The sequence below is a fragment of the Podarcis tiliguerta genome, assembly GCF_965153285.1.
Source record: "Podarcis tiliguerta genome assembly, chromosome: 17".
NCBI classification, from domain to species: domain Eukaryota; kingdom Metazoa; phylum Chordata; class Lepidosauria; order Squamata; family Lacertidae; genus Podarcis; species Podarcis tiliguerta.
The window spans coordinates 37,585,856-37,608,497 of record NC_139550.1 but is presented as its reverse complement, the minus strand read 5'-3'; the positions used below and the strand labels follow the sequence as shown (position 1 = coordinate 37,608,497).

Sequence of the window (22,642 nt, the reverse complement as noted above, 5' to 3'; positions counted from 1 at the left end):
TTTGGCATGAAAGTTTTATTGAAACAGATTACGCTTGGATGTTGCTCTTGGCACTGAAAGCCATGTAATACACAAGGAGACCAATGAAAGCTGCCAGCACCTCAGTGGAGACCCACGGTCCGCTCCAGGCACCCTTATTGATTGGGGCAAGGGAGAGGAGGAGAAAAGAGAACGGAAAACATGTAAGTCACAGAGCTAGGCATACAGAGAGGCATCAGGAACGTTGTAGCTGAATCTTTTTGGTATCCCCGCTTTTGGCTTGCTGTGCACTTCCAAGGAAGATCACAGAACAGCAGCGCCAAGGATAAGGAGCCTTGAGAGACTTAAAAGATTATTGGCCATGAGGGCAGATGGTTTCTACAGAGGGCAGGGATTTGCATTCAAGGTTTAACCCTGGCTCAGGTGTAGAAATAATCTCAACAGTCAAGCAACAAATTGGGGATCAGGCCTCAAACTGAGGAGACATTTTCAGCCAGTGCCCGAAGTGCAAATCACAGCCACCCCAACCAAATTGAAAGGGACATAAAAAACCTCCTTCTGGACTTTATGCCCAATAGCTTGTTGCAGGTTCTCCTCCACCAGCACTTGCTGACCTCTCCATCCAACCCAAAAATCAAAGTACAGAGAATATCCTCTGTCTTGTGCACAGATGACCCATGCTCAACAGTCCCGTTTTGGTGGGGCCAAGGTATCTGCTTCTGCCTTGTGGCAAGGGGCCCAAATTTGGACTCTCGGGTAATGTTCCATGGTGCCCATCATAGAATAGACCCACAAACTACCATCCTCATTACAGCACTGAAAGATCTAGCATCGCTGTAAAAGACATTCCACCTTGTCTTGGGCACTGGCCACCCTTGGAAGCAGCCCCTTTCCCCAGAGAGGAGCAGGCTGCCCAGCTCCCCCTCTTTTACTCACTCGATGATCCACATTGACTGAAAAGAGGGGTTTGATCTCAGAGACATCCTCGTTGTTGCGTTGAGCCTGGGGGGGGGGGAGTGGGAGAGATAGAATTGGGATATTGTGAGTTTACATACAGTTAAACAGGGCTCCTTGTGGGATAAATTTTCTCTCCACGGATCTGGTATCACTGCCACTCTCCTACAAGGGGTAGCTCTGCAGGGAAATGTCCAGTGGAGACCATAAAGACGAGAAACCAGGTTGATGAATATATTAAAATTTGAAATATTTTCTTTTCTTTTTTAAGTACTGGGGCTCAGGTTGCCAAGTGTGCGCAGACAGGCTTCAGTTGCTCAGTGGTGAGACACTGTATGCATCTCAAAATGGGTATAAATGGGAGGTAGAGTGAGGACAACAGATGTTAGAAGACATGGAGTAAGAGCTGTGAGACTAAGGCCAAGAGTACCAGCAAGAGCTTTCTTTCCTTATGCTACTAGAGAGGTCATGTCACCTACAGCCTGTGTAATTAGCTAATCCATCCCCTTCCCCCACTAGGGGGCAACCTCACCTTGCGCAAGATGCTATAGGACTCCTCATCAAAGAACTTCACCTCGTAGGTGCCAGAGCGAGCCAGCTTATGCTCCATGCTCCAAGAGACCTGCCAAAGAAAGGGATGGGCAATCAGTGCTGAGTGAGGATGGACCCTCCCCCTGATCAGAGGGGAACACAGATGGGCGCGCACACAAAAGAGCCTTGCGCACATGTGCCACCCGCTTCAGTAGCCAGGGCTACTGCAAGCCAGACTGGCCAATGGTTCGGAGTAGCAGCTTGCTTTAGCATGGAGTACACTATGGAGGGATCTATGGAACCAGACCCGCCATAAATCCAGAGCCATGCATTTGTGCAGGAGGACTGCAATTTCCTAACTTGAATTTATACAGCATAAAGACTGCCAACTTGTTCAGCAATGCCAACGTCAAACATGAAGCCGAAAAACCATAAGGCAGTTATAGCCTACTTTCTTTAGTTGTTGGCAAACTGCACAACTTTCCCATCACCATCACGGACAAACCATATTGAGTAGAAAAGGGTGTATTCTACAATATTCTTGCTCTGGTTACCATTATCCTCATGTGTAAAACATGCCCTGATTGTTATACAAGTCTGATGAATCTGGCTTATTTTTCACTGTTTTTGTCTACGTTTTCAAGTAACGAAAATGAACATTAAAAAATGCTTAAACAAGCTGGGAGAAAAATCCAGGACTCTGGATTTTAACAAAGCATCACACGTTGCAGAGAAGCCTGAAGGAAGCACATTCTCTACACGCGATGTATTTAAAATGCCCATTCTCAAAATATTCCCAGGAGATAATGTCAATTAAGCTTGCCCCACCCAGATGATATATGACTGAGCTAGAATTTAAACTCAAATCTGACACTGTTCTGCCCAGAGTGTTACTAGCATTTTGCTGTCTCTACCAGAAATCACTGCTTGTTCTTACCTGATAGCGGCCAACATCCTGACCCCGAGTAACAGGAAACTGCTTGCCATTGACATCTGCATAGAGAGCAACATTCTACAGAAAGAGAGTAGGATGAATATCAAATCAAAGGGAATCACAGCACACCCTATTGAAAGCTCAGGGACCATGGGAAAGGCAACTCTTTCTAGGTCAAATGCCAACACCCCCTCCAAGTTATAGGGGTTGTAGAGTCTTTGGTAAAGATAACAGAGAGCCCCTGGATGCACCCTTTTTGCCCCTTTCCCAAAATGTACATGTGCCACCCACATCAGTGGCTGGCACTACAGCAAGCCAGGCCAGCCAATGGTTCGGGGAGGCAGGTTAATGTAGCATGGGGTACACTATGGAAAGCCCATGGATTGGGACCCACCATAAATCCAAATCCATGCACATACTTGGATGCAATTGTTGCAAAACAGGAAACCCTAGCCCCTTGATTTAAGACCCATTATCAAATCTACAAGGTGGCACTTTATTTTTAGAAATGAAATAAGCCACGTATTCCAGCACTCACTTGTGCTCCATTCTTACAGGTGAGGGAGATCTCAACAACAAAGACAGTCTCTGAAGAGATTACAGCATCTGAGGTAGTGTAGTAGGATGGAGAGATGACTGGGTCTGTACAGGTTTCAGCTGATAGGAAAGAGAAAATGGCTTATGAATCAACACATTATGAACCTGAAAAGGGATAAGCAAGCATCTGAGGCCATTCAAAGAGAATAGTCTACATGCAATGTTCCTACGGAGCTCAACATGTCAGAATGCACCTTAAGGAATTGCTGAAACCACCTTCTGCTACCAACTGATTAATGAAAGGATCCTGTTGAGAGAACTGGATCTAAGGCTCAAGTAGTAAAGAGAACACACATCCTACTAGTTAAAAAAATAACAACATCCAGAAGTTAGTAATAATCACAAGCTACTCACATTCGTGACAAGATAGGCACGTGTGTGCATGCACATACACATAAATCTATTAAATATTTATATAACTGTGCCCTTTGTGAATTGCTACATCTCTATGTGGTGGCACCCCAACTGTGGAACTCCCATCTTAGGGGGACTCAACTTATCAGCTTCCTCAGAATTGCTAGACAGCTGGTCTTTTCAGAGGGTGTTTGTAAGTTGGCTCACAATCTGAGCTAGATTTAACTACAGAACATTGATCAGAGTATGCGTTGGTTGATTATGATTCATATTTTTGTTTTATCATTTTCTACAAATTGCATTGCCAACTGCTTCAACAGCATTGGCTAGAAATTGGTCAAAACATTAAGAAAGGTCAGATAAAATAAAGTTTCTAGATGTGTCAAATATTAATCCAAACCCCATCAATAAAAGCTAGTAAGTTTTAACTTGGCTGTTACCAGTTTATGTACGGTTTATGTACCTGGTCTTTACTGGTTCATGTACTGCCTCATTATACACATGAACACTGGTAAAACTGCACATTATAAAGGTACAGGTAGGAGCTGCAATGAAGTGAAGTGTTCAAGATGCATACATTATGTTCCCCTGAAGCACCATTTTAAGAAAGTCATTAAGTATCCTTGTATATTTTCTCTTCTCCCTTCTCCTTTACGTTCTGTGCAAGATCTAGCCCCAAGAAAGAGCTCTGTGAAAACACAAATGGTTGCTTGCTGCTTTCTAACTTGACATTAAGCTCCTGCTGTTGTTTGGATGAACTGCTCCAGGAATACTTCATTAACATCTTCCAGGATGATGGGAAAATCCAAAGTAACACAATATATTTTACTGAAACAAATGGGGAAGGCTGTAAAGAAGTGAGCAAGCTTTAGTGTTTGTCAACACTTTTCATCAGGCCAGAGCTTAAGCAGTTAGAACAAAGGAGTGGAGCGGATGGGAAATGTCGCTGGGCATATGGTAAAAAAGCCACTATGAAACAGAGGCACTACAGGCAGAGTTTGGCCCAATTGCATGATTCCAAAGAAGACCCACTGAATTAGACTTAACTTCCAAGTAAGACCAATAACGATTCAGCTACAATTTGTGAAAAACGACAACCCCCAACCCTATCAGGCTGAGCCTTGGCATGTGGCTGCGAGGTGTTTCTATTCATAGAATCCTAGAAATGTAGAGTTGGAAGGGGGACCTGAGGGTCATCTAGTCCAACCCTCTGCAATGCTAGATGGCCATCCAATCTCTGCTCGACAACTTCCAAGGAAGGAGAGTCCACCACCTTCAGACGCTTCTCTGCTTGAGACCCTGGTGTGCAGCTGCCAGTCAACACGGGGCTAGGTGGGGAAATCCTTTGACTACCTTCCTATGTTCCTAAGAAAACCCCTGGGATGGGTCAGCTCACAAAGTCTGTCCAGGGCGGCCATGCCTGGCGCGCAGGTGGTGCCACGTGGGAAGCCTTGAGAGACCGAGGGGGAAGCGGGGAGTTTACGCCAGGCTTCCTCAGCCTCGGCCCTCCAGATGTTTCTGGCCTACAACTCCCATGACCCCTAGATAGCAGGCCCAGGGGTCAGGGATGATGGGAACTGTAGTCTCAAAACATCTGGAGGCCCGAGGTTGAGGAAGCCTGGTTTGCACGATGCGCTAGACAAGTCAAACCGAGCGGTAAGGAAAGGCTTGAGGGCAGCACGAACGGCTCGGCCACCCGCCCCTTGGGCCCCCACAGCAACCCGCGAGGTGGGCGAGCTTCCCGGGGCCATGACACGTGTCCCCAACATTTGGCACACGCGTTTCTTCCCCCTACCCGACGACGCCCACAGAACCCTAGAAGTGCAGAGCTGGAAGGGACCCGAGGGTCATCTAGCCCACCCCCGCGAGGCAGGAACCTCTTTATCCCGGGGGGGGGACCTCGAACCCACAACCCTTAGGGCGGGAGTCTCGGGGCCCCGGGAAGCCGGAGGAAGGGCCGGCCCGCCCTCGCAGCCGCGGGAGGTGACCGTACCTCGCGCCCCGCTCACCACCAGCAGCGCCGCCGCCGCCGCCAGACGAAGCAGCCTCAGCCCGGCGCCCGCCATCGCCGACCAGCGAGACGCGACGAGGAAAAGGAGCGGCCCGACTCCCGCGCGGGGGATGCTGGGGCCGAGGGCCCCCCACAGCCAATCCGCTGCTCCGTCGCCGAGTGACGCGAGGCGGCCGAAGGGAAAGAAACGTGGCCTTTCCTCGGAAAGTTCCTTAAAATGGCCGCCCGCGACTTTTGTCGCGCCGGAAACCGAGTGGCGGCCTCCAACTGCGCATGCGTGGGTGAGACCACATCTCTCCTCCAGCCTCTCTTGGCCAGGATATTCCCTCCTTCGCGCCGAACTTCCGAATAACTCAGGCGGAAGCATCTGATTGGACGTCGCTTCTGCGGTCAGACGTTTTCTGTCTCATTGGTCATCCTTGGCCGCCTGGCCCTGCCCATTGGACAAAGGAGACGAATGGGCGGGATGTATATGTATGAGGGAAAGCCAATGAGATCCACTTTATGATAAGCAGTGGAGTGAAAGTTGTGTAACTGTGCCTAATTGGTCAAGGTGGGTGGTCACAGTTTTATAGGCTGGCTGCTGCAGCCTCTTTCCCGCTCCGCTCTCTCATTGGTGCAGCACAGAGGGGCGGATTTGGCCCTGTGGTTCCCAGTTGCTGATCCCAAGGTTCTTGGGTTCTGATTCCCATCGGCCCCAACAGTTTGGCCGGTAGTCGGGAGCAATGGGTGTGCTCTCCTCGTTCCTGGCCATTGCCCGTTCTTGTCGGGGCTGATGGGAGTTGGAGTCGTTTTCTGCAAAGAGATACACTCCTAAGTTAAAAGTGTGTGTTTCTACAGGAGTATTTGCACTTCCTATGCACAGTTTCTCATGCAGGAAGTGTGTGGTGTATGAAGTGAAAGATGGAGCCTAATCTTAACAGTAAAGCGCCTAAAAGAGACACATTGAAACTGCAGACGGGGTTCTGATTGAGTCAGTGACCACAAATCACATGTGGAAATCAGGAGGCACATGCATATTATGCCTGGTGGAGAGAAATAATTTGTAACCAGCTTAAAGGAGGTAACAAAAACCATATTTTCTCCATCTCCCCAATTTGATGAGAGGCCTCCAGCAGTTTGAGAAACATAAGTGCCACAGGAGTTTAAATTTCCATTCTCCCAGGAGCAAAGGCAGTAGCAGGGAAGATACAGCAGGGCACTGAACTAAATGCTATTTAGCACCCCCTCCAATATTTATCCGATAAAAATAGGGACATCCCACTCTGTAATGATAAGTTCACTATTTATACCCCACACATCTGACTGGGTTGCCCAGCACTCTTGGGCAGCTTCCAACATATATATAAAAAATAATAAAGCATTTAAAGCACTTCCTTATACAGGATTGCCTTCAGACGGCTCGGGGATAACTCCGTACTCTCCAACGAAAATAGGGACATCCTAAGCAAAAGTGGGACATTCTGGGATGAAATCATAAACCAGGACGGCTTCTCTAAATCATGGACATCCCTGGAAAATAAGGACACTTGGAGGGTCTGAATTAGTGAATGCTATCATAGAAACATCATCCAGTTATTTGGAAGTGAACTTATATAGACAGACCTTATTAATGCTGAGGTACATACCAACCAACAATCCATTTCTGGCTTTACTTTACGAAGCCATCTAATTTCACCCACAAGGAGTATTGCAGGGCAGGTGCCAGTAATGGAAGCCCTGACATCTTTTTTCTGGTGGAGTTTCTCTCAACAGCTGCCAGAAAAACAGAAGTTCCACAGGTGGAGCTTTTAGCAGCATTGAGAGGCAATGAGGAGAAAATATTGTGGTGCGACCACAAGTGCCCCAAGTCTCCCAAGTTCTTGTTTCGTGTTAAGAAGAAACCTGGATCCAGAAGAATGGGATATGCAGCTACTTGCATTGGAGAGAATTTGGCTATCATCCCCGCCCCACCTGTTCTGCCTTTATTCCTGAAATAAGAATATTGAGGGGTCCCTTCAAAGGGTTCAGTTTCTTAAGGAAGAGAGAGTGTTTTCTTCGGAGAGAGCGTACCTTTTAAGGCTCAAACCGGTCAGGAAATGAACAGCGACCAGACCAGGATATTCCTGTAATCTGATCCACACCATCTCCTGCCCTATGGAGGGTTATGGAGTCAATGGCCCTTCCGCCCCATTTCAGAATGGGATCTGACCCTGATGGGTCCAACCAGGGTGTCTGGTGCTCTACCAGCGCCTAAGGATAAAGTTCCTTCAGCCCTCCAACCCAATCTTCTGTGCACGCCTCCATGCAGACTTTGTGCAGCTGATACTTTCCTGATCATTGTTTCATCTCGTAACCACAATCCAAAGATCCCCCAATCATAGAATAGAATCATAGAATCATAGAGTTGGAAGAGACCACAAGGGCCATCCAAGGGCCATCAGGGATAGCCAACATGGTGCTCCCCAAGTGTTGCTTCCACCATCCTCAGACAGCATGGCTTGTGGTCAGGGATGATGGGAGTTGTAGTCCTGCAACATCCAGTGGGGATCATGTTGGCTACTCCTGATGCAGATGCAAAGACTTCAACTTGAAGAAAGTGATATATGCAGTTCCTCGCTGTTGCCACCAGGTGTCTCTCTGAAACTGAATAAAGTGGATAGGATGGGTCTGGAAATGGGCTGGTCCAGACGTATTGGGACCCAAGATAAAACATCCACTACAAGGAAGGAGTGGGCATTGTTCTTGCACAACTCCTGTTCATCTCTGTGGGGATTCAGCTATGGATTTGTGCTCTGTGGGTCAGATGGGTCTGTCCATTGCGTTAGTGGCACCCAAATTCTAATGCCTGAGGCCCCAGCTGCACCCCTTCGTCAGGCTGCTAGTTAGAACTGAGGACCTGCTATGGCTGACTGGTGTCCATTGGGACCGGATGGGTGGGAGGCAGGGAGCCCAACAGTAGGTGGTGCCAGAGAACCCACAACTGGCAGAGACAACTCCTTCTAGGCCCCCCCCGCCCCAATCCTGCGGAGTGTGCAAGGAGCAATGCTGGGACTAAGGAGGAGAAACCTGGCAGGCAGTGCGCCCCCTGGAGAGGCTGGGAGTGGGAAGGGAGGGCAGGTGGGGGGTTGATTGAGGTTGTTGGGGCCCCATTCCCCTAACACATCAGCCTCTGCTAGGGCCTGGGTTTGCAGAATTACTGGGAGTGGGAATTAATGGTGGGGGTAGGACATTAACGCAGCTGGTGCTGTGGGTTAAACCACAGAGCCTAGGACTTGCCGATCAGAAGGTCAGCGGTTTGAATCCCCGTGACAGGGTGAGCTCCCGTTGCTCGGTCCCTGCTCCTGCCAACCTAGCAGTTTTGAAAGCACGTCCAAGTGCAAGTAGATAAATAGGTACCGCTCTGGCGGGAAGGTAAACAGCGTTTCCGTGCGCTGCTCTGGTTCGTCAGAAACGGCTTAGTCATGCTGGCCACATGACCCGGAAGCTGTATGCCGGCTCCCTCAGCCAATAAAGCGAGATGAGCACCGCAACCCCAGTCGTCTGCAACTGGACCTAACGGTCAGGGGTCCCTTTACCTTTACCTAGGGCAGGCAAGCCAGTTGCTGGGTCTCATGCTACATAAGCACTAAACATTTAAAGCACATCTCCCCACAAAAAAGAATCCGTGAACTCGGTCCAGGACTCTGTGAAGGATGCATAATGGTGGCATGGCAGCTAGTAAAAGTGCTGCTATTGTCACCAGAGCCACGGAGGGGCTAACCCAGTTAGTCCAGAGGGTGCCACCGAGGCTCTCAGCTTGCGTGTGAAGGCAAATGCACATGGGCGGGTGCCAAATTGGGTCTTTGACCCGGGTGAAATGAAGACTTGTTTTGCCCCTGACTGTCACAACAGCAACACCCCTTAAGAAAAAAAGAGAAAGGAACTGTGTGAAAAAAGTAAAGGAACAGTGCCACGGCCATTGCTAATGACAAGTCCTACACCTGAGAAAATGTGGGAGGATTTCTCTGTCTCCTGGAGAATTAAGTAAAATCTACTCCACCCCACCCCCAAAAAAGTTCTCTGCCCACAACTGGGATTGAGAAATTTGAGAGACCCTTGGCCACAGCTCCATTTAGAAGTCTTCCCAACCATACAATCAAAAACCAGAAGATGCAAGGAAAATTACCCTTTTCTTACTTAAAGAGAAAAAACCCCATACAGCAGACTGGCACAGGACATGTTGTTAGGTGCCAACTAATCTCTGTGTTAATTATTCTTGACTAGGCGTCCTGAATCCTGTTTTGGCGCCCAGTTCTTTGTTCAGAGTCCCATCTTCCCAGAATAGGTCTCCTTTTCCTTAATCCTTTAATTCAACACTGTTATTTATGAGAAGGGGAATAAATCACAGCCTTCTTTTCGCTCCTGAAAATGGACTTTTATGGCTTTTGACGGGGTTGGGTTTCTGCTGCCCTTAGATGGCGAGGAGCGATTGCCATTAACCCTTGCCTTGCAGGGGTGAGAGAGGTTGTAGCGGGTGGGGAGGGTCCTTTGTGGCTGGGCGGAAACTCCCCAAAGCCCAGCAGCTCCGGCTAAGGGCATCTGAAGGAATGTGGCTTCTCAGGGTTTGTCAGGAGGAGACTGAAGGATGTTTTCTTTTCTGCACATTTCGAAGCACAAACTGGTTGTGGCTTGCTTTGCTTTCTATATATATATATTTAAATGCTTTTAGAACCACATCTGCATTTCTGTTTTATCTTAAAAGTCTTCTGGTGTGGTGGAGGAGAATGGATACGACGAGTCAGGGTTTTAGGAATTTTTGAAAACCAAGAGCTTTATAACTTGCATTCAAGTTTTGCATTTCCTTGTTCAGATCCTTTTTAAGAAAAAAATATTTTGTAGGCTTTTGAAGCTTAGACACCAGAGTTTTGGTTCTAGGAATTAAACAACAATAACTACGTAACTTTCATGCAGTTTTGTCTTTCCTTCCTCAGATTCTTTAAGAAAAATGCTCTTTCGCCTATGATGGTTTAGAGCCCACTGATAATGTCTTGCAGCACAAACCCAACTTACTGAGAAGTAAGTCCTATTGAATTCAGTGGGCTTACTCCCAGGCAAGTAGGGTTATGATTGCCGTTGTCCCTTGGCTCCTTGTAACTTGTGGTACAACAGTCTACATGTCTGTCAGTCTGGAGAAGGAAGAATGTGACTCTGACCTGCTTTCCAAGGAATTGGCTTCTCTAAATAGAGCATTGTTCTTCTGCAAGGGACGTTGCCTCTTTTGCTGGGAATGAACTGCAACCATTTCATCATGACATCACAGGGGAAGAGGAGCAGAGTGTTGCTTGACCCAGAGCCAGGAGATCATGCTTTTGACTCAGATCTCTCAGGTCCGAGCTCAGCTTCTAGTTTAGCCATGGACTCACTGGGTGTGCTCAAGTATTTAAGTCTCTGTTATCCATCTGTAAAATGGGCATTGCCTGCAGATGCTGGGCACAATGAGATCACTTACATAAATGTGCTCGCTCCTCTATCAGCATGTGCAGACCATCTTTTGAACCTAACCTTTAACCTTTTGCTCTCCGCTAAACCTGGAGAGCTTATATGCCAACACTGAACGCTGAACCAACCCTGAATTTGCTGGCTGTGGATCCTAACGTAACCAGAACAGCACCTTCTGCACAGAGGGAGGTGTCAGTGGGTTTGGGGGAAGCCCAAAGGTTTGTGGAAGTGCAAACAATTATTTTGTTGGAAATCTCTAAGGGGTGGTGAAGCCAATCCAGCGCTCGTGCTACAGCACCCCTCCTGCGCTGCCCTCCCTGCTGCCTTACCCTTCTCCCTCCGGTAAGCTCAGGGAGGTGGCTGATGAGAGACCAGGGGCCACTGTACCCCTTTCTGCCAGCCACCCTTGCCCCCAAACAGCCCAAGCTCCACTGAGCATGCTCAGTGACCGCAGAATGCCAGCCGACTGCTGGCAAAAATGGAAAGCTCAGGAGGGGAGAAACTCTGAACAGCAGTATTCCATGCTGCAAAGCTTTGTTGCGGGTTCTGCTTTTTTAAAACTAATGTTGGCCCACCATTTTGGCATGCACGCCTCAGAGAAGGTCTGAAGTGGGGACAGGGCTATGGCTCAGAGACCGAGAACATGTGTTGCACGCGGAAGGCTCTAGATGCAGACAACCAAGTAGCTGGTGGCAGAGAATCAGGCCCCTCGCTGCCAAAGTACTGGATAGCTGCTGGTGCCAGTCAGAGCAGGTAATACTAGGCTCGATGGACTATGGTTGCTTCTACACTGTACCTTCAGAGCACACTATTTCCCTCAAAGAGTTTTGGGTGCTGTAGTTTGTTAAGGGTTTCTTGGAATTGTAACTCTGACGGATAAACCACAGCGGCCAAATCCCTTCTGAGGAACAGAGTGGGTTTTAAAGGTCAGTGTGCACACAGCCAAATGGCCTGGCCTGGTATCTAAGGAGGGTATAAAGCACAAAGTCCTGTGAGGGACCTGGCCCCTGTTCCTTGGGGTGCGTTGCGTCTCTAGTCATGGCCGGCCCACCCATGAGGCCGACTGCAGAGGTTGCCTCGGGAGGCAGAATCCCAGTGGGGTGGGGCCCCACTGGAGAAGCGGGGAGAAATGGCTGCAGCGTTGGCTTCTGGTGAGATTTGGGCAGAACCCGCAAGCTGCCGTCACACCACCTCAGTAAGAGAGGCTTTGGCGGTGGAGGCCGGCCCCTTCTGCTTCGCCTCAGGCAGCGAAATGGGACGGGTCAGTCTGGCCTCCCGTGCACTGAGCCGAGTCAAGAGGGCCAGGCCAGAGTGCAAGCCTGGCCTCATGCTGGAACCAGGCCTACACCTCCACCGTCTCCCATGTGGGCACGGCGCATGTCCCGGGGTGCCACACTGCATATGAAATGGCACCCTCAACTGTCCCCTTGGAGGCAGAACTTCAGCAGATGCCGCTTCTCCCCCAGTGGGGAGAACCAGGTGGCCCTGCATGCTGCTCTTAAAGGCCGAAGCGAAAGCCCATCTGGGATCTCTGGGGCAGCAGTGGCAAGAGATTGGTTTGTGAAGGGGGTGTGGGTGCTGCGGTTTGCTTACAGCTGTCCAGAGGAAGTATCTTGTTCCTCCATTTCCACAAGACCGGCTGAAATTGTCCAGCTGTTTGAAAAACTCCAGGCAGCAGGTCTGGGGAAGGCCAGGGGTTGTGGTTGTGTGTCTGCATATGTGTGAGAGAGAACAAGGACACTAACGGGAGAAATCCTGCCCAGCTGGTGGCATCAGGGTCCAAGAACAAGGGCTTAATGCAGTGGAACGCCCCTCCTCCTGGCGTGAACTGCAGGCGGAAAGGCAGGCGAGAGGTGCTGCCTTCTGAGCCAAGCGCTCCACTTGCCAGAGGGAGCGATGCCCAAAGAAGGGAATATCTGAGCTGTGGAGCATCGCTCTCCAGGACGCTCCTGAGCCGCTGCCCTGGGTGCCAGCATCGCTTCTGTGCCAAGCCAGCCAAGACGTCCCAGGAGAGCTAAACCCTAAGCTCACCTTGGCCTCTCTTAAGCTCTGACAGCTCCACAAATCCATGGCGCGAGGGGTCTGGGACTGGCGCCATCAGAGCTCGAGTCAGGCCTGCCGCGGAAGCAAGCGAGGGGGCACCCAAGGAAAGGGTCCGTCTGCAGGAGGCATCAGCGGGGCAGAGACCAGGGCTGTGCACATTTAAAGCACATGCCTTCCCCTCCAAAGAATTCTGGGAACTGTAGAGTACCCTTCACGGAGCTACGAATCCCAGCAACCCTGAACAAACTGTCTCTCGGGATGCTTTGGGGGTCACGTTTTTTAAAGTTGCTTTAAATGCAGGATGTATGCAGCCTAGCATTCCGATGCACAAACAATACCTCTAAATTAAGGTTACCAGATTTTTTTTCAAAGAATCTAGGGACAGTTTTTTTAAAAAAAAGAGAGAAAAAAATTATTAAAAAAATATTTTTTAAAAAAGAGAAGTAGTATCTCCTCTTCTGTGGTCTCCTCTGCCGCGCAGCCTTCCTCTGGGCCTCGGCCTGCTGTCTTGGAGTGCGAGCTGCCATGGAGAAGGCTCGGGTCAGGCCTGGGCTCAGCCATGTGCCCTTGCCCTCCCGGTCCTCTCCTGCCTCTCCTGCTCATGGCAGAGGCACGGCAAGGTCAGGGCTCTCCTCTATTTTCTCCTTCCTCTTCCTTCTCCTCCTCTCCTCCTTCTCCCTGCGTCGGCTCTGCGTTTTTACTGGCCCCAGAGCACCACTGGGCAGTCAGCTGGTTGGCTGGGCGCTCTGGCTCTCGGCTTGATTTGGGTTGCGGGGTGTGTGTGTCAGCAGTTCCCTCAGTTGACGCGCTGGGTGTCCCCGGTTCCCCCTCGGTGGTGGCAGTGCTTCTCAGCAGCCTGGAGCCAGCCTGGTAGCGCAGTTGGCTCTGGCTGGCTTCAGTAGCTGCTCGCTGCCATGGTGCCCGCCATTTTGCCTCGCCGGAAATCCCCATATGATGTGTCTTATGCCATTGAACCAATCACGCAACATTCATTGCCTACTAATAAATCTACAACACTTAAAATATAAATCCAGGGACATTAGATGAAATCCGGGGACATTCTGGGGATGGATTTTGTCTGGGGACAGATTTGTAAATCCGGGGACTGTCCCCGGGAAAATGGGGACGTCTGGTAACCATACTCTAAATTAACCTCCAGTACAACTCGTAAACAAAGTGTCAAAGTATAATTAAAACGGGATTTCTTTTTAGCGCTCAAATATCTTCATGGGTAGTATTTTGGTCATTCGTAGCACAGCCCTGTGAGGCTGGTCAGTTTTATCATTCCCCTTTGGGCAGATGAAGGAGTGAGAAATCAGGTGGAGCTGGGGATACTTGCGCTATACTACAGTTGCAGAGTATAGCAGGGGGTTTGTAAGCAGCTGTTGGAAAGTCTGCCCTGGAAGGCACAGAAAGTTGTTGGAGTGGTGGGAGAGAGAAGGACATAAAAGAGATCTTAGAGTGGCTCCTTCAGCCTTGGAGTGAACCTGGTTTTGCAACTGAAGTGACAAATGTGCATCTCGGAGCATTGAACGCTGACTCGTCCATCAGTCATGCTCCCTTCTATTTGCCCCTTCTATTTTGTTTCAACATCAAAAGCAACAAGAGGAGGAATGTAGCAACAACGAAAGCCAAAAGCAATTCTTCTGGGAATTGGGGGCTTGAGGGTGGGAGAGGGGTTTTGTGATGATTGGTATTAGCCAATTGGGAGGCTGCCTAGCTGGCTTTTGCTGTAATAATGTCGTTCAGAGCTCAACCTCCGGGAAGGGAATTACACTTGGACCGAACAAAATCCAGGAGCTTCTAAGTTTGCTCTTGCAAAAATGTCATGTCTGCCTTTGATCTTCTTTCCTGACTCCTTTCCAGAACACGTTTTGACAAGGCCAAGAATTGGAATCCAAACTTTTTTCCTTATGTTTATATTTCTCTCTCTTTCCCCACAAAGACTTCTTGTTGCCTTGCTGCCTCCCTGGTAGCTTACTCACATTGCAGACCCCAATACACGACCAGCCCAGCTCCAGAATGGGCAATGGCCAGGGACGATGAGAGCTGCACACATCACCTGGAGAGTGCCAGGCTGGCTCAGGCTGATCTAAATGAAGGGGGCACCACTGTTCCAGAGATCACAATGCAAGCCCAGGCAACCTTCGGCTCCCCAGACCAGACTAAACTACAATTCCCATCACCCCTGGCCATTGGCTATGCTTGCTGCCGCCGATAGGAATTGTAGTTCCGCAACATCTGGAGGGCCACAGCTTCCCCACACCTGGCATAAAGGATGGATGCTCTTTTTGTCAGATGCAACCCTGGTCTTCCTGGATCTGGGTGTGGGAAGTGGACGTCTCATTACAGGCTGTTTTAACACACAGCTGTGTTCTTGGAATACGGTGAATAATTTTTATAGGTGCCTAGACAAAGGACTGCATGTCACCCCTGCCATTCCCAGCCCCCGTTCCTCCTAAGTGAGTCAGGCCAATTTTAATTTGCTTACTGGGTTTATTTCATAGCATTAATCCAGGTTGCCTTTTAAAACAAAAAGAAGGCAGTAGTCCACCACCAGAGGAAATTCATGCTATCTGGTTCAACGAAGAGGAGTGCTGCCACACAGCCAAGCTGGACCAGGACCTTCTTATTGCTGCCACGACAAATGTCCCTGGTGTTTTGATCTGCCTGCCCAAGGAACCAGGACTCCTGGGCTCCCCCCCCCCTTGATTATGCATTGAGCAGGTGGGGCAGGCAGCTGCGGTTGGGGAAATGTTGCCTCTGACCAATTTCTTCCCTCCCTCTCTCTGTACTGTCAGAGACCCCTCCCAGCATCTGCCCTGCTGTGGCTTTTTTGACTTCCTCTGTGCCAGAGAGCTGAGGAAGCTTTGCTGCTTGCTCTCTGCCAGCTAGGTGGAACCAGCTTGCAGCAAGTTGAATGTGGCAGGAGGTTTTTTTGGAGGGGGCGGCGGAAGCTGCTTGCTTGCTCAGTCCATGAGCAGCAGCTCTGCCCCCAATGCTCGCAGTTGCCAATAATATTCACACATGAGTGGGGTTCACAGCTCGCTGAAAGCCACTCTGCAACCTGTTTCTGTACATTCCCACAGTTCACAAAAGGATGGGGAATCTGCACCTTCCAGATGCTGAGTCAAATCCTCATCAGAACCAGCAAACATGACTGATGGTCATGGATGATAGGAAGTGTAGTCCAACAACCTGCAGCCTTTCTCAACCTGTGGGTCACCAGATGTTGCTGAACTACAACTCCCATGATCCCAACCTCACAGGACCAGTGGTCAGGGATGATGGGAACTGTAGGCCAAAAACATCTGGGGACCCAAGGTTGAGAAAGGCTGGGACGATCACAACCTCCTCATCTCTTTATTTGGTAGGAGGATAATTAATTTTTCTGAGTGTAGCAGCACCTGATCATTCTCTCCATGCAATAAAAAATACTTCTCCTGCTGACTGACTTCTGTTAAGGACACGGGAGCATGCCAGACTGATATTTTTAAAAAAGAAAATTTATGGTCAGTTGACAATCCTACTCAGTGGTAGAAAATGCACCCTGTAGGCGCTTGCTTCTTTCAAGGGAGCCTTGGCGTTTCATGAGCAAAGGCCTGCTGGAGGGGAGAACCTTCCTCCCTCTCCTGCAAAGCGCTGCCTCACTTTGCATTGTAGGCAGAGGAAGGTTCTTTCCCCCCTTGCCTTAGGCTAAGGGTTTTCCAGGAAGGGTGTGAGCTTGCAGCAGCCATGCAGATTGCTCAACGGGTTATTGTGGCAGCTCTGCAGTGATTCAGACGCCTATCTTGTAGAGTTCAGCAACAGCTGCCAAAGTTGTCGTTCAAGTCAGCCCAAGCCCTGCTGGCGCCTGCAGATTGCGAGTGTGTTTAAGGCAAACAGTGTTTCAGCCCTAGACACCAACAGGGACACCAGGGATTCCTCCTGTGCAAGCCAGTTAATTGACCATACATTGAGTGTGCACAGGAGAATTCCCAAGAGGTTGTCTCCCAAACTAGGTGTCCTAAATCAGCGGTGGCCCTCCAAATGCGGCTGGACTCCCAACTCCCACCATCCCTGACCGGGATGGGGCTGATAGGAGTTGTAGTCCAACAACATGCAGAGGGCCAGAGATTCCTTACCACTGCCAGTCCAGGGTTAGAGTAATCTATATGCTGACTCTAAGAGACATAAGGCAGCTTCACAGTATTTTACAAGCTTCCATAAGATACACATTCAGGACCCACATAGGAATTCCTCTCTCCCACCCACTTCAGTCCCATTCTAATTCAAAATGTATGAAAATATGAAACTCCCACAACCCTGACTTTCTGTCCAGTATGTGTTGCTTTGCAAGTTCTGTGATGGACAAAGGACCTTCGTTGGGAAGGAAACAGCATTTTCCACATTTAAAAAAATGTTTCCGTATGAAAATGTCCTCCTTTTAGGATTGTGTGTGTTGGTATTTGGTAACTAGGGTGTCCTGGACAAGATGGGCATGGGACATTTCAGGCTTCTAGATGGGGAAGCACTTGCACAGGGTCTACCAAAGGCCTGTTCATGTTCCAGTTCCAGACATCTTTCTGCATGATAATAGAGAAAGCATTGATCAAAAATTCTATAAAATCAAAGAGAAAGAGCGCCTCATCTTCCATCAAGAGTGCTGTAACAAGCCATTCTAGAACAGTGTTTGAAGTTGTGAATCATCACCATCTGACTTAAAACAGGGGGGAAAGTAATTTCTATACCTTAAAAAAGAGAGTGCTGTAACAATGGGTAGATTTAGCAAGATTTAGCTCAGAAACAGAGCCACAAACCATAAACTCCACTGCAGAATGCTAGGCTGTTTTATCAGGGTATCTGAGGTCAAGATGAATGGGCTCTGCTCTGCTCCCTGGCAAAAAATATTCCACAACCCTTCTATTAAAATCATATTTGAAATGAAAGTTCAGGTGCCAATTTAGCCTGGTTTAGTGGTGCCAGGACTTACTTTGATTTGGACACCACTTTGCCATTGTGGGGACCATTTACTAAAGATCAGAAATATGGTGAGCGAGCAGCAAAGTGGATTTGTTGGTGTTTTCTCTTTCCCAAGCTTCCCAAAAATAGCAGTAAAGCATAATACACTGAAAAGCAGGTCACAGAGCAGGAGCCAAAGCCAATGCCCATTCGGTACCAGCCTGAGCATACTTCCAGACAACTTTTTCACTGAGCATTCACCCCGATTTGTTTGCAGGGAAATTAAAGGGTCAAAGCAAGTGTTTTCCCACACTCTCCAGCACTTTCCTTATCATGAAAAGTGAAGTCTTTGGGAGAAGCAGGTTTGTTGCACAAGACCTTGAAAACAACTTTAATTGTGCAGCCTGAAATTTGCCAGGATGCAGAAGCACCCCAGGACTCTTACCAGAACAGAAACCGTGGGGCCTTAGGAACCTAGGATGTTGCCTTGTACTGAGTCAGATCACTAGTTCCATCTAGCTGACGCTGAATCAGCCACCTAGCATGAGTTCCCGGTGCCAGGGGAGCATGCACGGGGGGGGGGTATGCATGTGCCAGGGGGCGGGGCGCAGAGGGTGAAGGATCCCACTGTGGCACACTAGCCGACACTGCCAGAGCGGCCCTGCCCTGCCCCAGAGTTCAGCAGGGCTGTGCTGCACCACCTACCCATCCATGCAAGGGGGAGCCAGCCAACGTGGCTCTTGGTGGGGGCAAAGTAAGTGCCCCCATGCTGGCACCCCCAGCGTGGCCTGGCCTGCTGCTCCTCTCTGCATGTGTTGCTAGGGTTGCCATACATCCAGAATTTCCCAGACATACCTGAAATACTGCGGTCAGAAGCAGTGTCCAGGCAGAAATTATCAAAATGGGAAAATCCAGACATACGGCAATCCATGTCAGCAGTGTCATTTTTGCCAGCTTTCCTTTAAAACAGCTCCACAACTAAGAAAGCTCAACAACTTTGGCCCAAAAGGGTGGGTGGGGGGAGCTCAACACTTTTATGGCCACCCTAAGCGTTGCTTCCTCTGATGCCAGGAGAAGGGCCCTGGAGGCACCTGTTTCATACCCAGTCAAAAATCTGCTCTGGGCCACTGCCCTGCTGGCACACACCCACCCCGCTCCACCCCTGCACTGACTGGTAGCAGCTTGGCAGGGTGCACTCCCTGTCCTACCTGGAGGTGCCACTGGGGTTTGAACCTGGGACCTTCTGCATGCAAGGCAGACGCTCTACCCCTGAGCTGTGGCCCTTCCCCCTGGAACTTGCTGCTGAGCTCTTTGCTGCATGCTTGGTGGCAAGCCAGGAAACAGCAGGGTGCAAAGACGTGAAACCTGCCAGCTCATAGCTAGGCACACTGAAAGTTTCCCCTGCATGGTAGAGGCCTCCGTGCAATGCACAGGTAGAGCCGCTGGCCATAATGAACCACAGGCAGCTGCAGCCTCAGCACCTCCACCACCAGCCTGCTTATTAAAATGTCAGCTACTGAGTTCCCACAGTGGTGTCAGCTCAGATCACAGCCTCTTTCCGCTGTAGCAGAATGAGATTGTTTAAAAATAGGTTTAGTGAGTACATCAAACCATATATTCACACATGAAACCAGAATAGACAGAGCTTAACTCCCAGGGCTTTGGCAAAGTGCTTGAGATTGGCTAACTTGCAAATGAGTGGCCAGGAGCTTTAGCGTTCATGTTCTCGGTAGCTGGGCAATCCTCCGCAGCCACCAGTGTTTTGAGAAGGTGAAGCCACGTGGAGGGAGACAGTTTGCTCTGGAGGGAGCACATGCAAGGCGAGGATGAACTAAGTGCTACATCCCAAGGGGTAGAAAACTGGGAGCAGATTTTGAGGGACTGGACATCTTTTGCAGAAGCATCTCCTGCTTATGTCCTTGCATGCATATGTAAAAAGAAAGCAAATACTGCAAATACATTCCAGCAGTTCACTAAGTCCTGCGCTGTTGTGTGTGTGTGGGGGGTGTGTGTTACTTCTCATCATATAGGGGTTGCCTCCCAGATGTTAGGACTCCCAATTGTCTCTGACTACTGGCTCTACTGTCAAGGGCTGATGGGACTCCAACAACATCTGGAGGGGGCCCCTGACTTGGAGGGAATGTAATTGGGGTTGCAAGCAAGCAGTGCTGAACTCTGTGCCAAGATAATCAAGTTATAAACCCCCCTCCCCATCTAAATTATACAAATATGCAAGTTTTCTTACCTTGCATAATTTTCATTTTGCAACTCAGGGGAAAGTAATGACATAATAAGCAGTGAAGCCCCCACCCACTCATTCAGCTATGCGAAGGCTTCTGAGATTTCAGCAACCTTTGCCCACATATTATTAAGCGTTATCTTTGCAATCAAAGAAGACAAAAAGTTGCTTCCCCTCTCCTCAAAATGGAAAACCACCAAACTCTCTGCCAAACGCTACATTCCACATTATTTCGCCCACTTCCACAGAATTGCAGCATATACACAACCCTGCTATTAGGGGGACGCATATATGGTGAATGAGCACCGCTCCACCCTAGAGAGCCAGCATGGAATGTTGGTTGGTTGTAGGCCTCGCTTACAATTACAGCTGAGCAAGGGCACTTCTGGACTGAATCCCACCCCAAAATAGAGACAACCACACGCCAGTAAATTCTTATTGGGCAATCACAGTGGATTGGGAAGTTTTGCACAACAACCCCACTTCCTCAAACGACTGGCCTTTTTGCATTGAGGGAGGTAATGGGAAAGTGCACTGGAAAGTGTGGGGCAGCACTTGCTTTGATGCAACACCATTTAACTTCCCCAGAAACCAATTAGGACAAATGCTTAAAAATAAAAAATCAGGCCACCTGGAAGCACCCTAAGAATAGAGAGACGAGCTAGTCATGCTTATTGTCAGGAAGAGAAAATGCACTGGCTTTTAAACAAAAATGACCAATTGTTATTCTCCCCCCTGTAGTCCCTGTAGTCCTTTTCACTAGCAGGCACAGGTTTCTCTGTACCAAATATGACTCTTCTCCCTCCCCCCCGCCCCCCAAAAATTCCACAATCATTTCCATTCTACTTCATACCCTCAGCCTCCCTGAGTGTTTCTGCCAAGCTGGCCTGCATCCTTGAACTCTGCCTCTTGGGTGCCTAGATGAAGAGGAGTGTTGGTAGAAAGCAGCCTCCCATACAAAGGTTGAAAATGTGTTTATTTCTCCACCCACCTTTGCCTATTGTCCCACCCACAGGTAGCCCCTGGATAGTTGCACAGCTGGGATTGTGGCCCTCAGTCTGATTTTCCCCTCCCACCTGCCATGCAAGCTCAGTTAAGCAGAAACAACACTGCTGAGCCCTGTCCTTGAAGTGTCCTCGCATCAAGGGAACAGCCCTACAGGCTGCCCATAGCTGTCAACTTTCAGATTTGAAAATAAGGGATCAGCAGCCTCAAAAATAAGGGATCAGCAGCCTCACCTGTCTCGGGGACAGTCTACGGGATATCTAACAATCTGGGATAGCAGTGGGAAGCGGCGCTGGAATAAGGGAATTTCCCGCAAAAAAAGGGAAGGTTGACAGCTATGAGGCTGCCATAATGCTCAAACTAAACACGGGAGACTCATGCTTCTCTCTTTGATGCTTAAATGTGTTTCAGTGCTATTCCATTTGCCTCCATGGAGCTCGAGGAGCAGCACACATTATTATTTCTTGTACTCTCTTCAGTTTCCGCCTAGCTGTTTATTTTGCTCAATAAGTACTGAATTTTGATCAGTTGGCCTGGAGAAGCAGGGTGGGGAACAAAAAGCAAGAATGAAAAGGGCAAAAAGGACGTTTACTGAAGAAATAGTGGAGTAGGAGGTGCACTAAGGCCCATTTTGATTGTGGCAAATTCTGATCACAATCTGAAAATGTTAACCAAGCTAAGCTTTGAACACAAAACTTTAGCTGAGCGCTATTGCTCGGTTCTGGAGAAATGCAAGGCAGATTTTGAACCACAGCTACCTTCTGGTCTAGGTGGGATAGAGAAATACTTGCTGCATTCTAAGCTAATGATTTTCAAAGTGTTCCTAGTAACCCAGGAGTTTCATCCTAAGAGTAGCAAGGGACTCTCCTAGGGGGAGGTTGCCCACCAGACCTCTGGGGCTGTGCAGCCATTAAGCACCTTAGAGCAGCCTTGCTGGCTCCGCTCCAAGGCCCATCTAGTCTAGCATCTTGTTTGCACAGCGGCTAAGCAGATGCCCAAATGAAGCCTGTGAAGAGGACCTGAGTATTCTCCCTCTCCAGAGTTTCTAGCAACCAGTGTGCAAAAGCATCTTGCCTCCAACCGTTGAGCCGCTGTGGGCAGCAGCCATTGAGAGGATTCCACAAACTCATGGTGGAGAAGGCTCCATAGCTTAACTATGTGCTGTGAGAAGGACTTCAGCTTCACTGGAGTCCTAGTGTTCTGAGGGGGTGGGGGCAACCCTTATGCACTAAGTTCAGAATCCTTTGCGCTAGATAAAGCCATGGGCAGCTATTAGGGAGAGAGATACAGATGTTACCCCTGAATTAACCATTAATTCAGATTCCCAGCTTTAGGTTTAGAAAAGTTTCCAGCCTTGTAGAACTGTACAAACGAGGTCTTGCTTGTTCTGTGAGAAACTAGCCAGGGACCACCGCCTTTCTGTTATGTATGTTTGTTTGTTTGACCAGAGGACAGAGGCCCAGGTGTGCAGGAGTCCATTATCAGGACAGCATGGACAGGATCTCAACGTGTCTTCTACTTCTGAACACACTGGCTCCAAGTGGAAATCAACGCAGCCCAACAAATGAACAGCTGTGTCCGCCTTTGCAAAGGG

At 49.1% G+C, this 22,642-nt stretch overlaps 1 protein-coding gene and 1 long non-coding RNA gene across 2 annotated transcripts; one reads left to right on the top strand and one right to left on the bottom strand.

The window, feature by feature from the left end:
• On the bottom strand, nucleotides 1-5,606 carry SSR4 (signal sequence receptor subunit 4). The gene is made up of 6 exons (XM_083420642.1): nucleotides 5,343-5,606; nucleotides 2,937-3,055; nucleotides 2,402-2,476; nucleotides 1,466-1,555; nucleotides 916-981; nucleotides 1-133 (listed from the first exon to the last, which is right to left on the bottom strand). Exons 1-6 carry the CDS (start codon nucleotides 5,413-5,415, stop codon nucleotides 29-31), a joined length of 528 nt encoding a protein of 175 aa, XP_083276768.1. The 5' UTR covers nucleotides 5,416-5,606; the 3' UTR covers nucleotides 1-28.
• A 234-nt stretch (nucleotides 5,607-5,840) lies between these two features.
• LOC310667970 lies at nucleotides 5,841-22,592 on the top strand. The gene is made up of 4 exons (XR_014506495.1): nucleotides 5,841-5,913; nucleotides 6,226-6,423; nucleotides 10,313-11,573; nucleotides 22,497-22,592. It is a non-coding gene; the product is annotated as an uncharacterized lncRNA (long non-coding RNA).
• Nucleotides 22,593-22,642: the final 50 nt, after the last annotated feature.

What these genes read in the sequence shown, in the direction of transcription:
- SSR4 (XM_083420642.1), bottom strand. Translation starts at nt 5,415, where the DNA reads ATGGCGGGCGCCGGGCTGAGGCTGCTTCGTCTGGCGGCGGCGGCGGCG. An exon ending in GGTGGTGAGCGGGGCGCGAG is followed by an intron (nt 3,056 to 5,342) that starts GTACGGTCACCT and finishes CTTTCCTATCAG; the next exon opens with CTGAAACCTGTACAGACCCA. An exon ending in CCTATAGCATCTTGCGCAAG is followed by an intron (nt 982 to 1,465) that starts GTGAGGTTGCCC and finishes CCCCCCCCCCAG; the next exon opens with GCTCAACGCAACAACGAGGA.